Genomic DNA, 21,455 nt, shown 5'->3' on the forward strand with positions numbered 1-21,455 from the left:
AGGAGGGGGTAGGACAGGGGGTGATAGACAGGGAGGGGCAAGGGGGGGAGAAGGAGGGGATGCAGGAGGGGGGGCAGCAGGGGGCTGGGTCAGGAGTGGAGCAGGGGGAGAGGGGGAGTGGGTACAAGTGCCACAGAGGAAAGGGAAGTTTCGGAGGGGGGGGGGGAACTAGGGGTGGGCGGGGAGGGGTCGCTGCAGGGGAAGAGGGGGGAACAGATTTCAGGTGTTGGAGGAGGAGGAGGAGGAGGAGGATAGGGAGGTTGGGAGGGAGGAGAAAGAACAGGGGAAAGGAGAAGAGGTGGAGTTGATGGAGGAAGAGGGGGCGGCAGAGGGGATCGGAGAGGGCAAACGGAAATATGAGGAAGCACTGGCGGAGGGTACTGGTGGTAGGAAGAAGGGCGGGAAGGCTCTGGGGGGAGGGGGAGGGGTGAGGGAGGAGGAAGAGGGAAGGGAGGGAGGGGGGGGGAAAGGGGAGTAAGAGGAAAGCCGAGGGGGCCAGGCAGGTGATGAAGGCCCAAGTACAGGCTTGGGGGGACAGAGTGGAGCTAGAGGAGGATCTGGAGGACTTGGAGGACTTGGGGGAGGTGGAGGACTCGGAGGAGGAGGTAGGGGGTGGGGGGGAGAGGGGAGAGGGAGGGATCAGGGGGTGGGTCCGGATAGAGCAAGAAGAAAGGAAGGAAGAAAGGGGGAGGGGGGGATAAGGTGCAGACAGGAATGCCGCGGGGGGGGGGGGAGGGGGATCTGGCAGGGGACGACGTAGACCACATAGCAGAGGACCTGCTTCAGGGTAAGAAGGGGGTATCCCAGGAGATAAGGAAAGAAGGTGGGAGTGAGCAGACCCGTGACTCGCAATGAGGATGGCAGGTTTAGTGTTGACATTTGCCACGCTGAATGTGGCCAGCATTGCCTCTCCGAAGAAGCAGGGTTTAGCGTATGACTGGTTCGCGAGGGTCCGAGCAGATTGCTTCCTGCTCCAGGAGACTCGGCTGCGGTCCATTGAGGTGATCAGGTGGGCGAGGCGGGCCTGGAAGTGGGGTCCCTTGGTGTGGGGGTGGCGGGGGAGAGGTATGGTGGGGTGGGGATCTTATTTAAGTCCCACCGGGTGAATATTCAGCGAATGGTGGAGCTGGGGGTGGGGAGATGTCTTGTTGTGGATGCGATTTGGGAGGATAGAGCACTGAGGGTGGTGAATGTGTACGGGCCCCAAAGCAAGAAGGAAAGTGTGCTCCTCTTTGGGAAGATCAAGCTCTACCTATACACTTCGCGCCAAGTAGTCTGAGGGGGGATTTTAACACCATATTGCGGAAAAAGGATAGTGGGGACGATCGGTACAGGTGGGCTATGACGGGGTGAGGCTGGCAGGGATCATGCGGGAGGCGGAGCTGGTAGACGTGCATGTGGCCTTCTGTGAGGAACAGGAGGAGTTCACGTTCTTTCGAGGGCAGTGTAAGAGTAGAATCGATAGATTCCTGGTAAAGAAGGGGTCTGGGGGGGTGTCTGGGGGTCCATGAACCGTGGACGTGGACTTTCAGACCACCACATGGTCCTCCTTCAGGTGGGGGGGGGGGGGCGGCAGCGCAGAGGCCAGGGAGGGGGTTAAGGTGACTGAATTTAAAGTGGTTAGGTAGCAAGCAGGTGCGGGAAGAGTACTGCCGGTTTTGGAAGATCAGGTGTCAGTGCAGGGGGCATTTCAGTCATTGGGGGAGTGGTGGGATACAGTGAAAAGACGAACGCGGGGATTCTTCTCAGACAGGCGAGAAGGGAGGGAGGGAAAGGACAAAGTTGGGCCTGGCAATAAAGAAAAGAGGGACACACTGATTTCACAAGGGGGGAGGGAGGAAGAAATACAATGTCAAGGCTCATTCATTAAAGAACTGTGTTCCATTTTTAAAGGCCCGTGGTGCTGTTTTTTTTGTTTGGACTTTAGTTTGTACTTCGTTCCCTCTCTTTTGTTATATCCTTGATTTTAATCTGCCATTTTTCAGGACATAGACGTAGAAGTCTGCCCCAGCACTAGCCCCGCCTCCCAACCACTAGTCCCGCCTCCCACCACAGGTGCTGCCATCCAATCTCTGCTAAGCTCTGAGGATCCATTCCTTCTGAACAGAATTCCTTTATGTTTATCCCACACATTTTTGAATTCCGTTACCGTTTTCATCTCTACCACTCCCGCAGGAGGGCATTTCAAGTATCCACAACATTTGTAATGAAACGACACAATGGGCAGAATAATATTTTTAAGCCGGAAGGAATCTGATTTTGGTGAAATTCACAAAAACAACTTCTATGTAAGATACACCATCTGATTTTCATTAGATCAAGGTCTATAAAACAAATAGAATGAATGATGTAAAAAACCTGAATCATTTTGATCCTTCCACTATCTTCCAAGGCAAGGATTGTGTGCTGGTGGTTGCCAGCCATGAGATAGATTAGTTGAGATATCGTCTTCACTTCCTCTTTAGATCCTTCCTTTGATGGTAAAACTTTCAATTCTTGCCCCTTTCCAAAATCCCAAATCTTTACCGTTCCTAAATAGAAAGATAAACATCTAATAACAAATATCCCCTTCAGGTTTGCAAAGATTTGATTTGCTTTATTAACTTTATATATCACTTAATATATCCAGGGTTTTAAAGCAGTTTATAATAGAAAAACAAATTATACAACATAGTACATTATAAAAAATGATAAAATCATAACAAGAAAAAAGCAATACATACTTCACAATATAAACTATAATCAATGTCAATTATACAAATAAATAAGGGGTCCTTTTACTAAGGTGCACTGAAAAATGGCGGGTTTTGGGCGCGCCAATCCATATTTTCAGCGCACCTGTAAAAAGCACTTTTTTATCATTTTGCCAAAAATGGACATGCGGCAAAATGAAAATTGCCGCACGTCCATTTTGGGTCTGAGACTCTACCGCCAGCCATTGACCTAGCGGTAAAGTCTCCCGCGGTAACTGGGCGGTAATGACCTACGCTCATCAAATGCCACTTGGCATGCGTAGCTGACGTGCACCAGAAAATAAAAAAAATATTTGGGGGGCACACATGCGGACGCGCGCCAAAAATGAAATTACCACAAGGACCATGCGGTAGCCATGCGGTAACTCCATTTTGGCACATGTTGAGCGCATGTAGACGCTTAACAGCTTAGTAAAAGGGCCCCTCAATAAATAGAAATACTGCTGAGCTCAACTGGCAGTAAATTCCAAAGTGAAGTACCATCTAACAGAAAACTGTATTACTGTTAGTTGTCAGTGCAGTGGCCTCAGAATCCGGGGACCTGGGTTCAGTTCCCACTGCAGCTCCTTCTGGCTCTGGGCAATACATATTCATTGGGGAAATCCTGAACACCCAACTGGGTTGTGGCCCTTGAGGACTGAGGTTGCCCACCTCTGACCTAAGGGATGCAGATAAGACAGCAGGAGCCTCATTCCTAATGGCTTTTAAATGCAAGAGTCAGTATTTTGGGCTCGCCAGCGTGCAGTAAGAGGTTGAGCTCCGCAGTCCCTCGTTTTCATCCTTATCATCAGGACTTTAAACCTATATTTTTGCTGCCGTAAAGGACCTCAAACTTTCCTAATGGCTACTTCAAAAAAATCAGACGCAAGATACCTCATCCCAACACAGACAGGGAGTTGAAACGTGTCAACATTGAACCTCCCTCACCAAGCAAATCATACAGCAACAAAACTGAGGAGATTTCTCTTCATAATATCATGCAAGAGATCCTTATGTGAAAGATATACTTAAAGATACTTCAGACTCTCTAACCGAAATCAAAGAGGATTTAGCAAGTTTAAAACAGGAAATGTCCTCTTTATCCTCAAGAACGGAGCATATTGAAGATAGACTCAATACTCATGACGTGCAACTGCAAGCTTTACCAAAACTGTTCCACATCACTCAATTACTGGAATGGGAAATCGAGATTTAAATAACCATTCCTGTGGAGCAACTTTAGAATCCTTGAATTGCCTGAAAAAAACAGAGGGATCCAACATGATATCCTTCCTCTCCACGTGACTTCCTAAGTTTCTGCGCATCCAATTTACGCCATCTTTGGAGTTAGAAAGTGCATATCGCACGCCGTCCTTCAATCTTCCTAATTCTAATATCCATGCTCAATAGTGGCTAAAGTCTTGAGGTACCAGCACACAATGCAGATACTACAAGCAGCGAAAACCTTATCTCCACTGAAATTTGAAGGCAGATCTATCATTATTGTGGCGGACCTCCATAAGCATACTATTCAAAGACACAAACTCTTCCTGTCCGTGAGGCCAGTGCTCAGGAAAGCTGGTGTCAAATGTATGGTGGGAGTAAGCTTTCTAGATTTTGTAAACTATCAAATATGCTTATATTCTCAATAAAAGCTGTCTCTGGTTTTCCCTAGATAACGATCATGCAACACCTCAATGGCTGCAAGAGTGATGTATTATTAATGCACAAGATATATTCATTCATTTTTTTGTTTGAGTGTATAACTACTTTAGTTTTAAATGAATCCCTTCTTTTGTTTTTATTATAATCACTGTCTAAGAAACATGTCTGTCTAGGCACACAGAAAGTATGGGAGTGAGACTTAAAAGACACTTTTTCACCAGAATCATGGGAAACTTTCTGGTCCCGTGGTCCCAGATCATCTCTCTCTCTCTCTCTCTGTGCCTCTCTCTCCCGGTCTTTCTACTTTATGCAGCATAGGGCTTTATGGACTCCAACGAAATCTCAACTTTTGGGCTCCACCACCTCTGATAAGTGTTGGTCAAGTGGTAACACACAGGTACACTGGATCATATGATCTTTTAATGTGCCAATCTACGCATTTTCTGGTGTGAAGTTTGGAACAAAATCACACTGCTGCCCTGAAAATGTCCAACAAGGGAATCATACTGCTCTCAGCCCAGGATGCAGCATCACCCCAGGTGGAATGCGCCTTGAGGACCTCTGGGACAGAACGACCCTTCAGAAGATAAACCAACGCATTGGGCTCCTTTTGCCACCTCAGAATAGTCTCTTTGGAAGCAGCAGCCCCCTTCTTGGGACCATTGAGAAGCACAATCTGTCCATGAGGTGAAAATCATCAGTTTTCTGCAAGTACTGTTTCAACACTCACTTCACTTCCAAGCATGCAAGCTGACGCTGAATACCATCCCCAGGCCTATTCCCCAAAACAGGCAAGAAAATGACCTGATTCCCATGAAAATCCAAAATCTGAATAGGTTCTCAACAAGACAAGGCCTGCAACTCTGAAATCCTGCGGGTAGAAGAAATGGCTACCAAGAACACTATCTTCAACGTGAGATCTTTGCAAATACTCTTCTCCAATGGCTCAAAAGGAGGACCAACGCCTCTAGGACCAAACTTAGATCTCAAGAGGGAAAAAAAGGGGCATCTAGGTGACCAGAGAGTCTTCACTCCTTGAAGGAAATGCAGCACATCTGGGGAAGCAGTCAAAGCCTGTCCATGAATATTGCCGCGGAAACAAGACAAAACACCCACCTGCACTTTCAAGGAGGTCAATGCCAGACCCCGGTCCAAACCATCTTGCGGAAACTCCAAAACCTCTGGAACTGAAGCAAACAAGGACCAATATCCTTTATCCTGGCACCAGGCCTCAAAAATCCATCAGACCCTGACCTAGGCCAGAGAAGTAGAGCACTGCCGGGACTGCAACAACTTGGAAATTACCTTGTCATACAAACCTTTCTTCCTCACCCTTGCCCGTTCAAGAGCCATGCTGTAAGCGAGAATGGAGCCGGATTAGACATCATGACTGGATCCTGAAGGATCAGGAACTCCAAGCCCTGAAAATGTAGAGTGTCTCTGACTGCCAGACGCATAAGGTCCCCGTACCACGGCTTCCGGGGCTAATCTGGGGCCACTATAATCACTGGCCAGAATGTAGCTTCATGTGGTGGAGGACTCAGTCTATTCCTTATATGGTGTGAAGCCCTGCCCAGCATATCCCAGAATGCACTAAAAACAGAACTGTTCAGAAGGGCATACCCCATCGACCCAACATAAAAAACCTGGACATCTGCGACACAACTTAACCAAAGATCGTAATGGACATTTCCTAACTCTTCCTTTCCCTCTCTAAGTTCTCCCCAATTGTCTTTACCATACATATATCTCACTCTACTATAATATCACCTTGATATTAATCGCAACTTGTATTTGTTCATACTGAAATCGGTTAACGCTGATTACGGTACCATGTAAGCCATATTGAGCCTGCAAAGAGGTAGGAAAATGTGGGATACAAATGTAACAAATAAATAAATAAATAATATATAGAATCCTGGGGTAATTGTGTGCACCTATACATGAGCATGACATCACAAACTGGCACTATTCTATAAAAATGGCTAGCTGCATGGCATATAACAGCAAATGAGCTGTAACAGTGGCAGAGCATTGGTGTATCATGGGCATTCCACCTAGTAATGCATGCGCCATACAGAATATTATCAGATGCCTGTATTACAAGGCACACTTAGGTGCATCAGCTTATGCCTGCCATTGACCAAAGTGTAAGCCGTTGCACCTAAGTTTTGGCATGCCAAAGCCACGTTGCCCTACTACAGACTCTATAACATACATAGTAACATAGTAGATGACGGCAGAAAAGACCTGCATGGTCCATCCAGTCTGCCCAAGACAAACTCATTTGTGTATGCCTTACCTTGAATTTGTACCTGTCCTTTTCAGGGCACAGACCGTATAAGTCTGCCCAGCAGTATTTCCCGCCTCCCAACCACCAGTCCCGCCTCCCATCATTGGCTCTGGTACAGACCGTATAAGTCTGCCCTCCCCTATCCTAGCCTCCCAACCACCAACCCCTCTTCCCCCCACCTGCTCCACCACCCAATTTCAGCTAAGCTTCTGAGGATCCATTCCTTATGCACAGGATTCCTTTATGCATATCCCACGCATGTTTGAACTACGTTACCGTTCCAAGCATCCAAGCGTCCAAATCCCTCTCCGTGAAAAAATACTTCCTGACATCTTTCCTGAGTCTGCCCCCCTTCAATCTCATTTCATGTCCTCTCGTTCTACCGCCTTCCCATCTCCGGAAAAGATTCGTTTTGCGGATTAATACCCTTTCAAATATTTTTGAAGTCTGTATCATATCACCCCTGTCCTCCTTTCTCCAGGGTTATACTGTTCATGTCAGCAAGTCTCTCTTATCGTTTTGGAACGCAAATCCATACCATCCTCGTAGCTTTTCTTTTGCAACCGCTTCCATTTTTTTTAACATCCTTCGCAAGATACGGCCTCCAAAACTGAACACAATACTCCAGGTGGGGCCCTCACCAACGTCTTATACAGGGGCATTTAAAACCTCCTTTCTTCTGCTGGTCACTCCTCTCTCTATACAGCCTAGCAATCTTCTAGCTATGGCCACCGCCTGTCGCACTGTTTCGTCGCCTTCAGGTCCTCAGATACTATCACCGCAAGATCCCTCTCCCCGTCCGTGGCCTATCAGACTCTCCCGCCTAACACATACGTCTCCCTTGGATTTATACTCCCTAAGGCATCACTTTGCATTTCTTCGCATTGAATTTTAATTGCCATACGTTAGACCATTCTTCTAGCTTCTTCAGATCTTTTTTCATGTTTTCCACTCCCTCCGGGTGTCCACTCTGTTGGAAATCTTGGTGTCATCCGCAAAAAGGCAAAACTTTACCTTGTAACCCTTCGGCAATGTCACCTCACAAATATATTGAACAGAACGGCCCCAGCACCGATCCCTGAGGCACTCCACTACTCACCTTTCCCTCCTCCGAGTGAACTCCATTCACCACCACCCTCTGGCGTCTGCCTGTTCAACCAGTTCCTAATCCAGTTTACCACTTCGGGTCCTATCTTCAGCTCGTCTAGTTTATTTTAAAAGCCTCCTGTGGGGAACCGTGTCAAAAGTCTTGCTGAAATCTAAGTAGATTACGTCCATAGCACGTCCTTGATTTAATTCTCCTGTCACCCAGTCAACAGAATTCAATGAGATTCGTTTGGCACGATTTCCCTTGGTGAAACCATAACGGGTTAGGCGCACCTTAATGTCATTACAGAATTTGGCACTAAGGGTCATTTTACCAAGTGGTAGTAAGCCCAATGCGGGCTTACACGCTTGGCAATCTGAAACTACCCAAGCCCAACACAGGCACCGGTGGTAGTTCCACCCTCCCGCACACGCATTTCTGGCAGGCATTTACCTGGTAGTAACTGGGCAGCACTGCATGCGTGGGATCCCTTATCCCCCACCTCAATGGTGGCGGTTAAGTGCTCCCCCCTGAATAGCCATGTGGTAACTTCAATCTTAATGCATGGCAATTTCTTTTTTCAGCCTTTTTACCTGCTACAGTAAAAGGGCCCTCAGTGCACAGCAAAACAGCCACCGCTGCAAGCACAGGGCCCTTTTTACTGCAGCTTAGTAAAAGGGCCCCTATGAGTGTTTCTTTGTCACACCGACATTTAGGCACCACCTTATCAAGTAATATAGCAGTTCATTCACTATATGCTTCCATTCCATTGGTTTTGTCTAGCAGAGGACTTTACATTCTATATGGAGAAAATAGAGGCCCGTGAGAATGTTAGTAAAGATGATGGTCTAATATGCCTGGAAAAGGAAAACAAGGGGGGGGGGGGGGACAGAACACTCCTTCCCCCGATATTCAAAACCATTTAACCAGCCAGAATGGCACCTAGCTGGTTAAGCGGTATTTAGCTGGCTATCCAGCGATATTCAACAGGAGATAAGCTGGCTGTCTCCCACTGAATATCGCCAGTTAGTGGCTAGCAGATAGCCGGTATATCTCCCCATATAACTGGCTATCTGCCGATTTTGAGTGTGAGTTTGGCAGCCATATTGGCTTTGTGAAATCCTGGAATATCTTTGGCTGGTTTAAATATTGAATATTGGCTTGGCCAGTTAAGTTCAAACCAGCCCAAAATAAACTGTGTATTCAATGCCTGTCACTGGAAACTGCCTGGCACTGAATATCTGGTATCACGGCAGGGGCGTATCTGGACTCTGGCGGTAGGGGGGGTTCAGAGCCAGAGAGAGGGGCACATTTTAGCCCCCGCCCTCAACGACCCCCCCCACCGCCATTGCCAGAACCTCCCCACCAACGACTCTCCACCCTCCCCCCCGCCGTCAACCCTCCCCCGCTGCCGTTGTTTACCTTTGCTGGCGGGGGACCCCAACCCCCCCGCCAGCCGAGGTCCGATTGCCGCCTTTAAAGATATTTCTTCAGTGGCGGGGGACCCCAACCCCTGCCAGCCGACCCGATGTCTTTAAAGTTCTTCTTCGGCCTCCGTGGCCGTGCTGTAGTTGTCTGTTCAATCCAGTTCGGAGTCTGACGTCCCAGCACGTTGTCCTGCACGTACAACGTGCTGGGACGTCAGACTCCGAACTGGATTGAACAGTCAACTACAGCACGGCCACGGAGGGCGAAGAAGAACTTTAAAGACGTCGGGTCGGCTGGCGGGGGTTGGGGTCCCCTGCCAGCTGAAGAAATATCTTTAAAGGTGGCAAGCGGACCTCGGCTGGCGGGGGGTTGGGGTCCCCACCAGCAAAGGTAAACAACGGCAGCGGGGAGGATTGACGGCGGTAGGGGGGTCCAGGGCAAAATCTGCGGGGGCCCAGGCCCCTGTGGCCCCACGCAGATACGCCCCTGTATCACGGTGGACCACGGGAGTTAGCCGGGCTAACACCCGTGGTCTAAATATCGGCCCCAGAGTCTCTACTGAAAAGCAGTGTGTTTGTCTGTGTGTTGTATATCCAATATCAAATTTATTTACCATTGCATGCCCCTGTGGCAAGATGAAATCCCGAACTATCAAAAAGCTGCGGCAGTCACTTCAATCGTAGACCCATGGGCATCTGCGATCTCATATATTTGATAACCTGTCTCAAACTCCCACCACCTGAAGAATATTCAGAGTTACTCATAGGCATTTTGTCCTGGTTAGCGTGTGTCATATTCTTAAAAAAAAAAGGAAAAATGGAGGCAGCAGTGCATGCTGCGCTCATGTGTATGGAGAATTACATTCTGCTGTTATTGTCCAGACAGAAATGGCATATTTGCTGTATTTGCACTGGAATTTTTATCTATTGCATCATGACTATATAATCTTGTTTCTGTATTGTGATAAAAGAAGCCCATTCATTGCCTGTGTGAATTGATGGCATCCATCAATATATACAGATTCAAAATAGTGCCCACTATATTATAGCATATTATCAGTAATACTATATTTGTAAAGAATACACAACTAATAGGTGATACTGTATATTGTTTTTCTTCGGACTATCAGAGGTAGACCCAGAGTTGCTTATTAGTCACCATAACACTGTTTTATGTATGGTGACAGGGTTCGTACCCTTCTCGTCATAGGTCACAAAATATGTTTTTTATATATATAAATCAGTAATATATTTTTTTATGTTTTGTGACCTATGACGAGACGGGTATGAACCCTCTCACCATACATAAAACAGTGTTATGGTGACTAATAAGCGACTCTGGGTCTACCTGATGGTCCGAAGAAAAACAATATACAGTAATCACCTATTAAGTTGTGTATCCATCTATATATATACACCTTTATAGATGGATGCCATCAATTCACACTGGCAATGGGCTTCTTTTGTCACAATACAGAAACAAGATTTTATATATATCTATAGATAGATGATAGATAGATAGATAGATAGATAGATAGATAGATAGATAGATAGATAGATAGATAGATAGATAGATAAAGAACAACTTCTTGATTCCCTGCTTCATTGATTTTCTGTTACAATCAAGCTTCTCTATAACATTCACCACTATTTGTGATTTTCTTTTTTAATCCCTTTCATTGCCACTATCATCATTAACCTCTGAAGTGTTTCAAAAGTGCATTTGTTATTTGAATAGAGTCCCCAGAAATGGTTCTGCTCTATCTAGGTAGAAGTATGCATGTTGCGGAACAATGCATCTGCTTTCGTCTGCACACGGGGGGTGGGGGGGGGGGGGGGGGGGGGGGCAAATCTTTATAAAATCCAAAGAGAGCAACTTGGGTTAATTTTATAAAGATTTTCCATGTGTAAAGGCTTTATTCACAAAAATGACCTTTTTATAGCCATTTACATGCCAAAGTTCAAGGGGGCGTATCGCAGGCATAGCGAAGGCGGGACTGGGTGTGCCTAACACTTGGATGTCCTTGACCCATAATGGAAAAAAAAGGGTGTCCCTGACGAGCACTTGGACGACTTTACCTGGTCCTGTTTTTCTTATGACCAAGGCACAAAAAGGTGGCCGAATATGACCAGATGACTTACCGGAGAGAATCGGGGATGACCTCCCCTTACTCCCTCAGTGGTCACTAACCCCCTCCCACCCCTCAAAAAACATCTTTCAAAATATGTCATGCCAGCCTCTGATGTCATACTCAGCTCCATCACAGCAGTATGCATGTACCTGGAGCAGTTTTAGTGGGTTGCAGTGCATTTCAGGAAGGCGGACCCAGCACCATCCCCCTCCCTACCTGTTTATGTTTGTGGAGGAAACAGTGAGCCCTCCAAAACCCACCACAAACCCACTGTACCTACATCTAGGTGTCCCCTTCACCTGTAAGGGCTATGGTAGTGGTGTACAGTTGTGGGTAGTGGGTTTTAGGGGGGGGGGTTGGGGGCTCAGCACACAAGGAAAGTGAGCTATGTTCCTGGAAGCATTTTATGAAATCCACTGCAGTGCCCCGTAGTGTGCCTGGTTGGTGTCCTGGCATGTCAGGGAGTCAAAGTGCACTACAAATGCTGGCCTCCTCCCACGATCAAAGGGCTTGCATTTGGTCGTTTCTGAGATGGGCGTCCTTGGTTCCATTATCGCCAAAATCAGAAACGACCAAGATAGGGACAACCATCTCTAAGGACGACCTAAAATTTCAAGATTTGGGCGTCCCGACTTATTATCGAAACGAAAGATGGACGTCCATCTTGTTTCAATACTAAGGTTTCCCCGCTCCCCATCGGGATGTTTTGCAAGGACTATCCTAAACAAAACTTGGGCGCCCCTTCGATTATGTCCCTCCACGTCATACTTTGTATTGTTATTTGAATATTTTTATTGCTGTAATTGTCTATTGCTTATGTTGTTTTATTCTTACTGTACACCGCCTTGAGTGAATTATTTCAAAAAGGCGATAAATGAATCCTAATAAATAAATATATATATATATATATATATAGAACATGGATATTACACAGCCTTAATACACCAACATACACTGGGAGTAAAATCACAAAAGTGCACTTGCTGCTACAACCTGGCAAGAGCACAGCCAGGATCGAATTAGTGCTATAAAAAGCAAATCTAGCTGATGGATTTTTGGATCATTCAGGGACAGATTGAGACCAGTCATGGTTTTAACCTTATTGCATACGGAGTAAAATCAGGAATGGTTCAGATTTCTCCTCATGGGCCTGGAGTAGTCTGGTAGCTCATAAGCTTTTTCAGATTCAAACTCTAGAAAAGTATAGTGAAAGCAATCAACTTTTTAAGGGCTGCATGACTATCCTAGTCCAAACAGGAACTGACAAAAATCTCTCCAGAGGCACAACACTCATTTGTAGCCTATGAGCCGAGACTACTAATTTCCTATGCCGTTTACGGAAGCGTAGTAATGTCTGCATGCATTCAATATGAACCAAAGCATAGAAAGCTGAGAGGGGCTATAAAAGTCGAAGCAGGTAGTCCTGGCATTTCTACTTCAGGACAGGTCAGCCTCAAAGAATCAGTGAAGTATTTCACTAAAAGAATATAAATGGCGAAGACCCGGGGACACTGAATCCAGAGTGAAGGGGTGTCCAAAGATATTTATGAACTCCTTCTCTTAGCCCTAAGTAAGGTTACCCAGCAGGATTTTATTTTCACATCTAAAACCTCTTTGGCCAAACTGCTGACTAAGGCTTCAGGGTGAATTTCAAATACCATTTTTTTTCTGGTCAGAAGACAGTATTATTATTATTTATACAATCTTATATCCCACAATTATCCAAAAACAGGTTTCTGTCAATGTGGTTTACAATTAGCAAAAGGGATTACAGTGTTATTTTCGGTACATGTGTTCAACATCAGTGATGTACGAGATAATCATAAACTGTCTTAATAGATACGTTTTTAGTTCTTTTCTGAACTGGAGATAGTTGTTGATGCTTCTTATGGCCTTGGGGATTGAGTTCACCATTTGGAACCCAGGTTGCTAAACCCGCAGTGTAGATGGATATGAAGGTGATGTTGCTGTAGTTGGGTAGGTGTAGTAATAAGTGGCCCCTAGTTCCTGGGTTTGCGTTCCTTGGCGATAATTCAATCAGATCTAGCATGTATTTGGGAGACATACCGAATAGTATTTTGAAGATGAGGGTGCTGGTCTTAAAGAACAGTCAAGCCTTAATTGGGAGCCATGTAGCATTACAAGAAGTATGACTTTTATATTCTTTCACAACACATGGATTACATAGAGGGTCCTGCTGAATAAAGATTAGCATTTCTTAAGAGATAGAATAGCTTCACCTGGCAGGTGGCTGCTTTTAACCCCAAGGGCATGGGTTTCAAGGTTTGCTTGCACACGGAAAACTTCTAACACTAGAAAATACATGCTGAATGGGTTGGGACATCTTGGAAGACAGGAAAAGGGAATCTATTGTGGAATCTGTCACCTTAGATGTGGTCCAGATGACTAAAATAGCAGAATTCAAAAGAGGTTTGGACAATTTCCTGGAAGAAAGTCCATAAAAAGTATTACACAAATAAATTTGGGAGAGCTATTGTTCATCCTGGAAATGAACTAGGAGAAATAGATCTACATTTTGGGATCTCCTATGTACTTGCAACCCTGACCAGCCACAGTTAGGATGCTGAGCTCAATGGATCTTGGGCTGATTCAGTATGGCTTCCTTAGGTTTTTTCTTTTATAAAATACATGGGATACATATGCAGAGTACATGCATGCATATATACCAGCTACAGAGCAGGCAGCTTGTGAATTATGAGTTGAATTCTATATATGGTGCCAAAAAAATCAGCGCCAAAAAAGAGCGCTATTCTATAAGCCATGCTTAAAGTTAGGCGCAGTTTATAGAATAGCACTTACGCCTGGGAATCACACCTAACTTTAGGCATGGCCATTTGCACCAACTGAAACCTGATTGTTGCAGTTGTCCAGGTCTTTCCCATCTGAGTAAGTGGAACTATTTCAGCTATCATGCCTTAAGAGAACATTATCAAATGCCCTTTCTCTTGTAAATTACTCCGTAAGATTCTCACAGTAATTCTGAGGGTGTGCCAGGCTACTGAATATGATACCTACCTTTACAATGGACTCAGAGCAGATGGTGATACCTGATGTAAAGCACTGTTGTAAACTAGCACATTTATGGGGTCTGTCATGAGTGTGTGGAGCTTGTCTCGTATCCTGTATCATTCGCGTTAAAGGCAGAGATCCAAGACACATGATCCTTTGCAGACAGAGTGAGAAAGAGAGAGAGGGTGAAAAATACTAAGATTAAAAATATGTGATGTCATGCACGGCTCTAATAATATACCATCAATGATTACAATTGATATATAAATCCCATTAAGAAGTGGGAAGATAAAAATCAACATACTTCATTCACAACAGTACAGCACTAACAAACACTTCAATAATGTTGCATAGCCTTCACCTGTAGTCTGCACAGACAACAAAGCACAATGAGCCTGCAGAGTTGGAAGCGTCAGTGGATAAGTTTACTGAAGGACCCGACACGGGCCATGTTTCAGCAGATGCCTGTGTCAGCAGTCTAGAATATATACAATATACAGTCTATCATAAGGTCATTGTTGAGGGATGACAGAGAACAGAAGCTGCCTCTGCTGCTAGGTGAACATGGATTATGAGTATCAGTGTTCGGGAAACTGTGACTTTAATCCTGCTTGAAAGAGAAATTGTGGGTGAATTGTTAAATTCTTATGCTTCAGAATGCTTATTTTATTTTGCTTATAAAGCATTGTTGCTTATCTGTAACAGATGTTTTCCATAGACAGCAGGATTGATCAGACATGCAAATGGGTGTTGTCATCACCCATCGCCACAATGGAACAGGTCTCCAGAGCTCTTAGAGAGTAACAAGGTACTTAGGATAAGAGAGTATAAATGTACCTATTTAGGCACTATTGTTTAAAGAAAAGTAAATGCTTACTTGTCTTTGTAAAATACTAGGATTAAGGCGGGAACTCATCAAGTGGCATTAGGGCCTTTGGTCGTTTTATTTGGCCCTTAATGCAACTTAAATGACCCTAATGCCGCCTGACTAATAATCCACGCCAATATTTAAGTTGTTGCAGATTAAGCAGTAATGAGATGCAAACCATGCAGATGCATGTTTTACATCTCATTACTATGCAATACCCTAATGTGACTTGCAGCGATACACTGCAAGCCACTTCACGGCCCTGAAAGATGACAAAATAACCCCAGCTTTTTGCTAGGGTTACTTCACTGCCAGAGAGCACTGGGCTGCAATGACATGCCTGATGCTCTCGGGCAGGTAGAACAGGGTTGTACCCCCTTCCCCCAGCAGCAGACTTCCCTTTCAAGACCCCTCCTGCAGTAGACCCCCCTCCAGTAGCAGAACCCCCTTCCTCAAGCCCTCACAGGGGCTATCTTGAAATGCAATTGTGGTCTGGGGGGGGGTCTTCAGCAGCAGCGAGGTCCACTAAAGCTTTTTTTTTTTTTGGGGGGGGGGAACTTAAGAGGACTGAAAGATAATTGAGGACAGGCACAAGTTGAATGTTGCCTAGGATGGCTAATACCCTTGCAACAGCCCTGTACAATGCAGATTCAAACTAAAAGTACAAACCAATATAAAACTGTATTATTTTGGTTTTCATCACTTTTAGTTCACATTGTAAACAGTAAATACCAATGATGGTTAAAGTAAAAATAAATCTTTGAACAGCTTACTTCTGATCTTACTTAAAAAGATTTGAGCAATATTCAGTTATAAACAAGATCAATATTGTGCTACATCTACCCATATTACATGACAAACGCGCCCACCTGTTTTGCAAACACCTTTAAACATCCTCCTTCCCTCATTTATCACCATCCTTCAGCACACATTCTTCCTTAGTTCCTGCCCTTCCTTCTCGTTTACCCATGGCCCTGTATTGCCTGTCCCCGTTCCCATCTGGCATGCTCTAAGGGCAATTTTCAGTTCCCTGGTGAGGTGCAAGGTATTCACTAGAAGAAGGGCTGCCGAGAGACCAAGCCGTGCCTGGGGCAAACAAACAATAGTGAGAGCAGCCTCCTGCGGGCCCCAACCTGGCAGTAGATTACTGCTCACGCGGTCTGTCTCCTGCTCCTATGTGCCGGGTTATTGCGTTAACTCTGCTCTGCTGGTCACAGGCCCTATAGGTCTTTGGCCACTATAAACTTAATCGGCTAGCGCTAAATATTGATATAGCTGGTTAAGTTTGAGCTGGCAAAAAAACCCAAAACCTGGATATTCAATGCCAGTCACTGAAAATGACCTGGCAGGCTGAATATTGGCCTAATAGAGTTCATAAATGAAATACAAAAAGAAGACTTGCAAATAAAAGGAGCACAAATCTAACAGATGTTCTGTCCTTCGACGCACTAGTCTATAGTGTGACCCTAAAATGTGTTTAATGCCTTTACTGCTATTCATAGGCGGTCGGTGGCCCAACTGTTTGGGGAGGCTAAAGGGGGCGGGGTTAGGGGTGGGGCCAGGGGTGGAGCTTAAATCCATAATTGTCTGATAACACACAGAAAAAAATAAATAAATAAAAATAAAAGTCACAATTAATACCTTTTATTAAATTTAGATATTAGATATGTAACATATGTCAAAGAATAAAGTGGTTGCTCAAAGCATATTCTAAGCACAATCGCTCAACTGAAAAACACTATGCACAACATTGTGCAAAAAACACACTCAGAACCTTACTGTACCATAAATATTATACTAGGCAGAACCTAATACACCAATATACCACCCATACGGAAAATGCAGACCGTCAACAATATGAAACAAGGGATCATATCATCACAGTTCTCATGTAGAGCCACAAAACACCCTAATTCATGTTTAATGTGGGATAAAATGCCATAAATAAGTAAATATAAACTTTTAATGTTGAGCACCTGATTCTCAAAGTGGACATATTCCAAACACTATAATAAATGAAAATAAAATGATCTTTTCTACCTTTGTTGTCTGGTGACTTTTTCTGATCATGCTGGCCCAGTATCCGATTCTGCTATCTGTCCTCAGTGCAGATCAGGAAGTCATCCTCGTTAAATATCTCCCTGGCAACCCAGGACACCTCCAGCCAACCCCCCCTCCCCCGCTCTCCCAGCAGTAAGGTAAACAAACCATAAACCAATTTCTACAACTGGTTACACAAGGCTAGAGGGCTTTCACTGCAGCTCCTGCTGTGAGGATGGAGGTAAATCAACAATTTAAACCCCTCAGAGCACAGCAGGGGAGGCTTAACCTCTCCAAGCCTCTTATACCGGGCGCCTATGCTGCTATTCTTACTTCTAAGGACTTTTTACCGCTGCAGTCCTCACTGCAAAGAACATGAGTAATGCATTGTATGTAATGTAGTCTCATACGTAATGCAGCCACACCTGCCTGTCTGTATAAGGGCTGTTGCTATTGGTCTACGCTGTTGCCAAGACCCCTTCTCTTTCTCAGTCAAGCTTGGCTCCTTTGTCTACCTGCTATCATTTCCTGGTCATTCTTACTATCGCTGTCCTGAGAGGTCAGCCAGGTATGACCTTTCCCTCCAATCGAGGGCTGCCCCCTGGGACCATCCCTGCTACCTGATAGCAGGCTCTATCCTTATTGGTCCCTTTACCTCCTCCTCCCTGGGCCTGTGTGAGCCCTTCTTGGCCTCTGTTTCCATGAGGCATTCTCCATCTTGCTTCAGACAGCACTTGTCCTGCTAAGCTCCCTGGAATGGATTCAGTTTTTACCTTGTAACATATCTTTCTAATGAGATAGTGCACTTTCAAGTCACCCAGCTCTGAGCTACTTCTTGTCAACTATTTTCCCACCTCTGCAATAAAGCTGCCTTTCTTCAGATTTCTATCTCCAACCACTGATTCAGCTTTCAGAATTACGGAGTCTCTGTGCCCTGGGGCAACACTTCTGAACATCTGACTGTGAGTAAATTATCTATATTTATTCAATAAAGGAAATTTCAGAAAATAGAGACTTCAGGTGTGTGCTGATGTACCAAGGTTATACTTCAAGATATTGAGACTTTACAGTTAACAAGTCTTGACAACAGATGCTACACAAAGCTTGCAGCCAGAGACTGACTTACCTGTAATGAGTCGAAGGTGCTTGCTGTCAAATATCATTGAGCGAATTGACCTGTCCCCAGGACCCACCTCTGTATCAAGGAATACCTGCAGCAGAGTAAGGGTCTGTATATCCCACACTTTGAATCCCTGAGAAAACCAAAGGCTATACAGTAAGTACAGTGTGTTGATTAACATTGCTGTAATAGAAATCTTTATTTTACTACTTTTTAAGGGATTGATAAACAGAAGGAGTGATCCGGGTAAGAGCAGCTCTAATCTGCAGGTCTAACCCTGATTTTCAGTGGTACTTACGTGGGTAGTGCCACTGACTCTCTGGTCAGTGCCAGGATGGTTCGGAGCATTGTTCCTTCTAAACTCAGCGGGAGTCCTCCACCTACAGTCCTGCCAGTGGGGGGTGCTGTTTTACTGTCACATTTTCAATAGTGAGGGACAGATATGCTCCACAGGACTCCAGGGAACCTGCCTTTCCATAGCGACTGAAAACACAATATTGAAGCATTACCTCCCACTGGCAGCGATGCACTTGAAGGATCCCCCCCGCTCAGCTTAGAGGGAACAGTGGTCCAGAGGCAGAATCTCGGTGGAGCCGGGAGTTGTCTGGATACTGCCAATGTTTAGCAGTGATACTTGGATAACTACGTCCTAATTTAACTGGGTAACTTTCTGGGCACCATCACTGCCGCTTTCAGGTAGCTGCCCAAGATCAGGATATTTAGTACTGATAGCTGGATATTGCTTTGCACTGAATATCTGGGTCTAGATTAGCCTGCAGCAGCCATCATTTAAAAATAAAAACACTGGCTGTTGCAGTATGAATAATGTAGAATGAACAGACCAGAGGAAATCAGCAACACAAATCAAACAATAGCAGAACTGCAGTGTAGCGGGCCCAGATGGAAACAAGAGGTGGAGCCTTGGATCAGAGGAAGCAGATTTTATTATTGGACCTGACAAGGCCTGTGTTTCAGTTAAATACTTGCCTCGGGGGTCATATTTGTTCAATATTTCAGGTATTTCCAGTCCCTCAGAAACAGTGGTCCAGCCACTATTAATGAGGAGCGGGAAGTCCCAGGCTGCAAGTTATCATTTAATGACTCCTTAATTCGACAGAGCTGTGCACATGCTCCTACGAAGCAGGGAGACAAACCAGAATTAATAAAGAGAAGAAGAGATAAAGTTTTTCAGTAGTTTATTAACTTACCAAAGCAAGCAGTACAGGTGAATTATGTTATCATGCTCAGAAGACTAGCAAAAGTAAGGTTCTACAAATTTTGCAGCATTTGATAACAAGTCAAACGCAAGACACTGCGTCACCGCATCTCAAAAAAGATATAGTGAAAGGTACAGAGATGGGCAATGAAAATGATAAAGGGGATGGGACGACTTCCCTATGAGGAAAGGCTAAAGCAGCTAGGGCTCTTCAGCTTGGAGAAAAGATGGCTGAGGGGAGATATGATAGAGGTCTATAAAATAATGAGTGGAGTGGAACGGGTAGACGTGAATCGTTTGTTTACTCTTTCCAAAAATACTAGGACTAGGGGGCATGCGATGAAGCTACAAAGTAGTAAATTTAATATGAATCAGTGAAAATATTTCTTCACTCAACGTGTAATTAAACTCTGGAATTCATTGCCAGAGAATGTGGTAAAGGTGATTAGCTTAGCGGGCTTTAAAAAAAAGGTCTGGACAGCTTCCTAAAGGAAAAGTCCATAGACCATTATTAAATTGACTTGGGGAAAATCCACTGCTTATTTCTGGGATAACCAGCATAAAATGTACTGAACTTTTTCAGGATTTTGCCAGGTATTTGTGACCTGGATTGGCCACTGTTGGAAACAGGATGCTGGGCTTCATGGACCTTTGGTCTATCCCAGTGTGGCAATACTTATGTACTTATCCACCTGAAGGCCTCTCTACTGCCTCCTCTCTCTCTCTTTCAGAATAATTTCTGTAAAGAATATGCATTTTCAGCCAGGATTATGTATATCCTGCAGAAGCAAAAGAACACACTTAATATTTCAAGTGTTTGTTCACTTAACTCAATGGTTCCCAAACCTGGTTCTGGAGGCACCCCAGTCAGTCAGGTTTTCAGGATATTCACAATGAATATTCATGAGAGAAATTTGCATGCATTGCCTCCACTGCATGCAAATCTCCTTCATGAATATTCATTATGGATATCCTGAAAACCTGACTGGCTGGGGTGCCTCAATGTCCAGGTTTGGGAACCACTGACTTAACATCTCCCTCCAGCACATGCTTTGCATTGCAAGCCATATTTCTGAAACTTAGTGGAAGACTGAAAATATTTGGAGGGTGGATCAAAAATAAATGACGGATTGATCTTTCATAACAATCCACAATATGGTGTGAACTCTGTGGAGGTGGTACAAGTGGGCAGCAGAGCTTTTCTTTTTTTCAATTCTCCAAATGAAGGACTATCTTTCCTATAGTCTGGAAACTCCTTTGGATCAGTCTGTGTAATAAAAGGAGGTTAACTTTAAAATCACAGAGAAAGATAGAGGTCACACTTTCCAAGATGAGGTGTCTCCATGCAAACAGCTTCTTCCTTATCCAACAACAGATTCCTCTCTTGCTCAGTGGGAAGATGCCAGATGTCCCTCTTCTAAGGGAAGGGGACATAACCAAATTCTTTTCCTGCTTCTGAAAAAGTTGTGCAGAGCTGTTATACTTCTCTGGGACCTACACGGTGTTTTCTTGGAAACTGTGTGCTCTTTCTCAACTCACCCTCTCCACAAAGGCCCTGTTACCACCTCTGCCTTCAACAAATGTGACTCCCACCCTTCCCTCTTCCACTATCCATCCTCCTTCTTCCACCCTCAAAAATGCCCCTATTATCCCTCCTCAAAATATCCCATCCCTCACAATCAACAAATACCTCTACCCCCTCTCTACTCTCAACAAATGCTCCCCTCAAATACCCCCATTCTCCTCCACCCTGAAAAAATGCCCCTACCCTCCACTACTGTCTCTGTGCCTATACCCTCAACAAACACCCCTTATTCCCCCAATCAGAGTCTCCCTACCAGTGGA

General features: G+C 44.8%; 1 protein-coding gene across 1 annotated transcript in view; it reads right to left on the reverse strand.

Annotated features, from left to right (window-relative positions):
- Positions 1 to 21,455, reverse strand: part of WDR64 (WD repeat domain 64) — a 205,136-nt gene that overhangs the window by 102,244 nt on the left and 81,437 nt on the right. Inside the window, 8 exon segments of the mRNA XM_030194685.1 lie at positions 2,359 to 2,531; positions 9,819 to 9,861; positions 9,863 to 9,941; positions 14,371 to 14,401; positions 14,404 to 14,443; positions 14,445 to 14,500; positions 14,503 to 14,520; positions 18,401 to 18,527. Of these exon segments, the coding sequence (XP_030050545.1) occupies positions 2,359 to 2,531; positions 9,819 to 9,861; positions 9,863 to 9,941; positions 14,371 to 14,401; positions 14,404 to 14,443; positions 14,445 to 14,500; positions 14,503 to 14,520; positions 18,401 to 18,527 (567 nt within the window).

The sequence above is a fragment of the Microcaecilia unicolor genome, chromosome 3, assembly GCF_901765095.1.
Source record: "Microcaecilia unicolor chromosome 3, aMicUni1.1, whole genome shotgun sequence".
Taxonomy (NCBI): domain Eukaryota; kingdom Metazoa; phylum Chordata; class Amphibia; order Gymnophiona; family Siphonopidae; genus Microcaecilia; species Microcaecilia unicolor.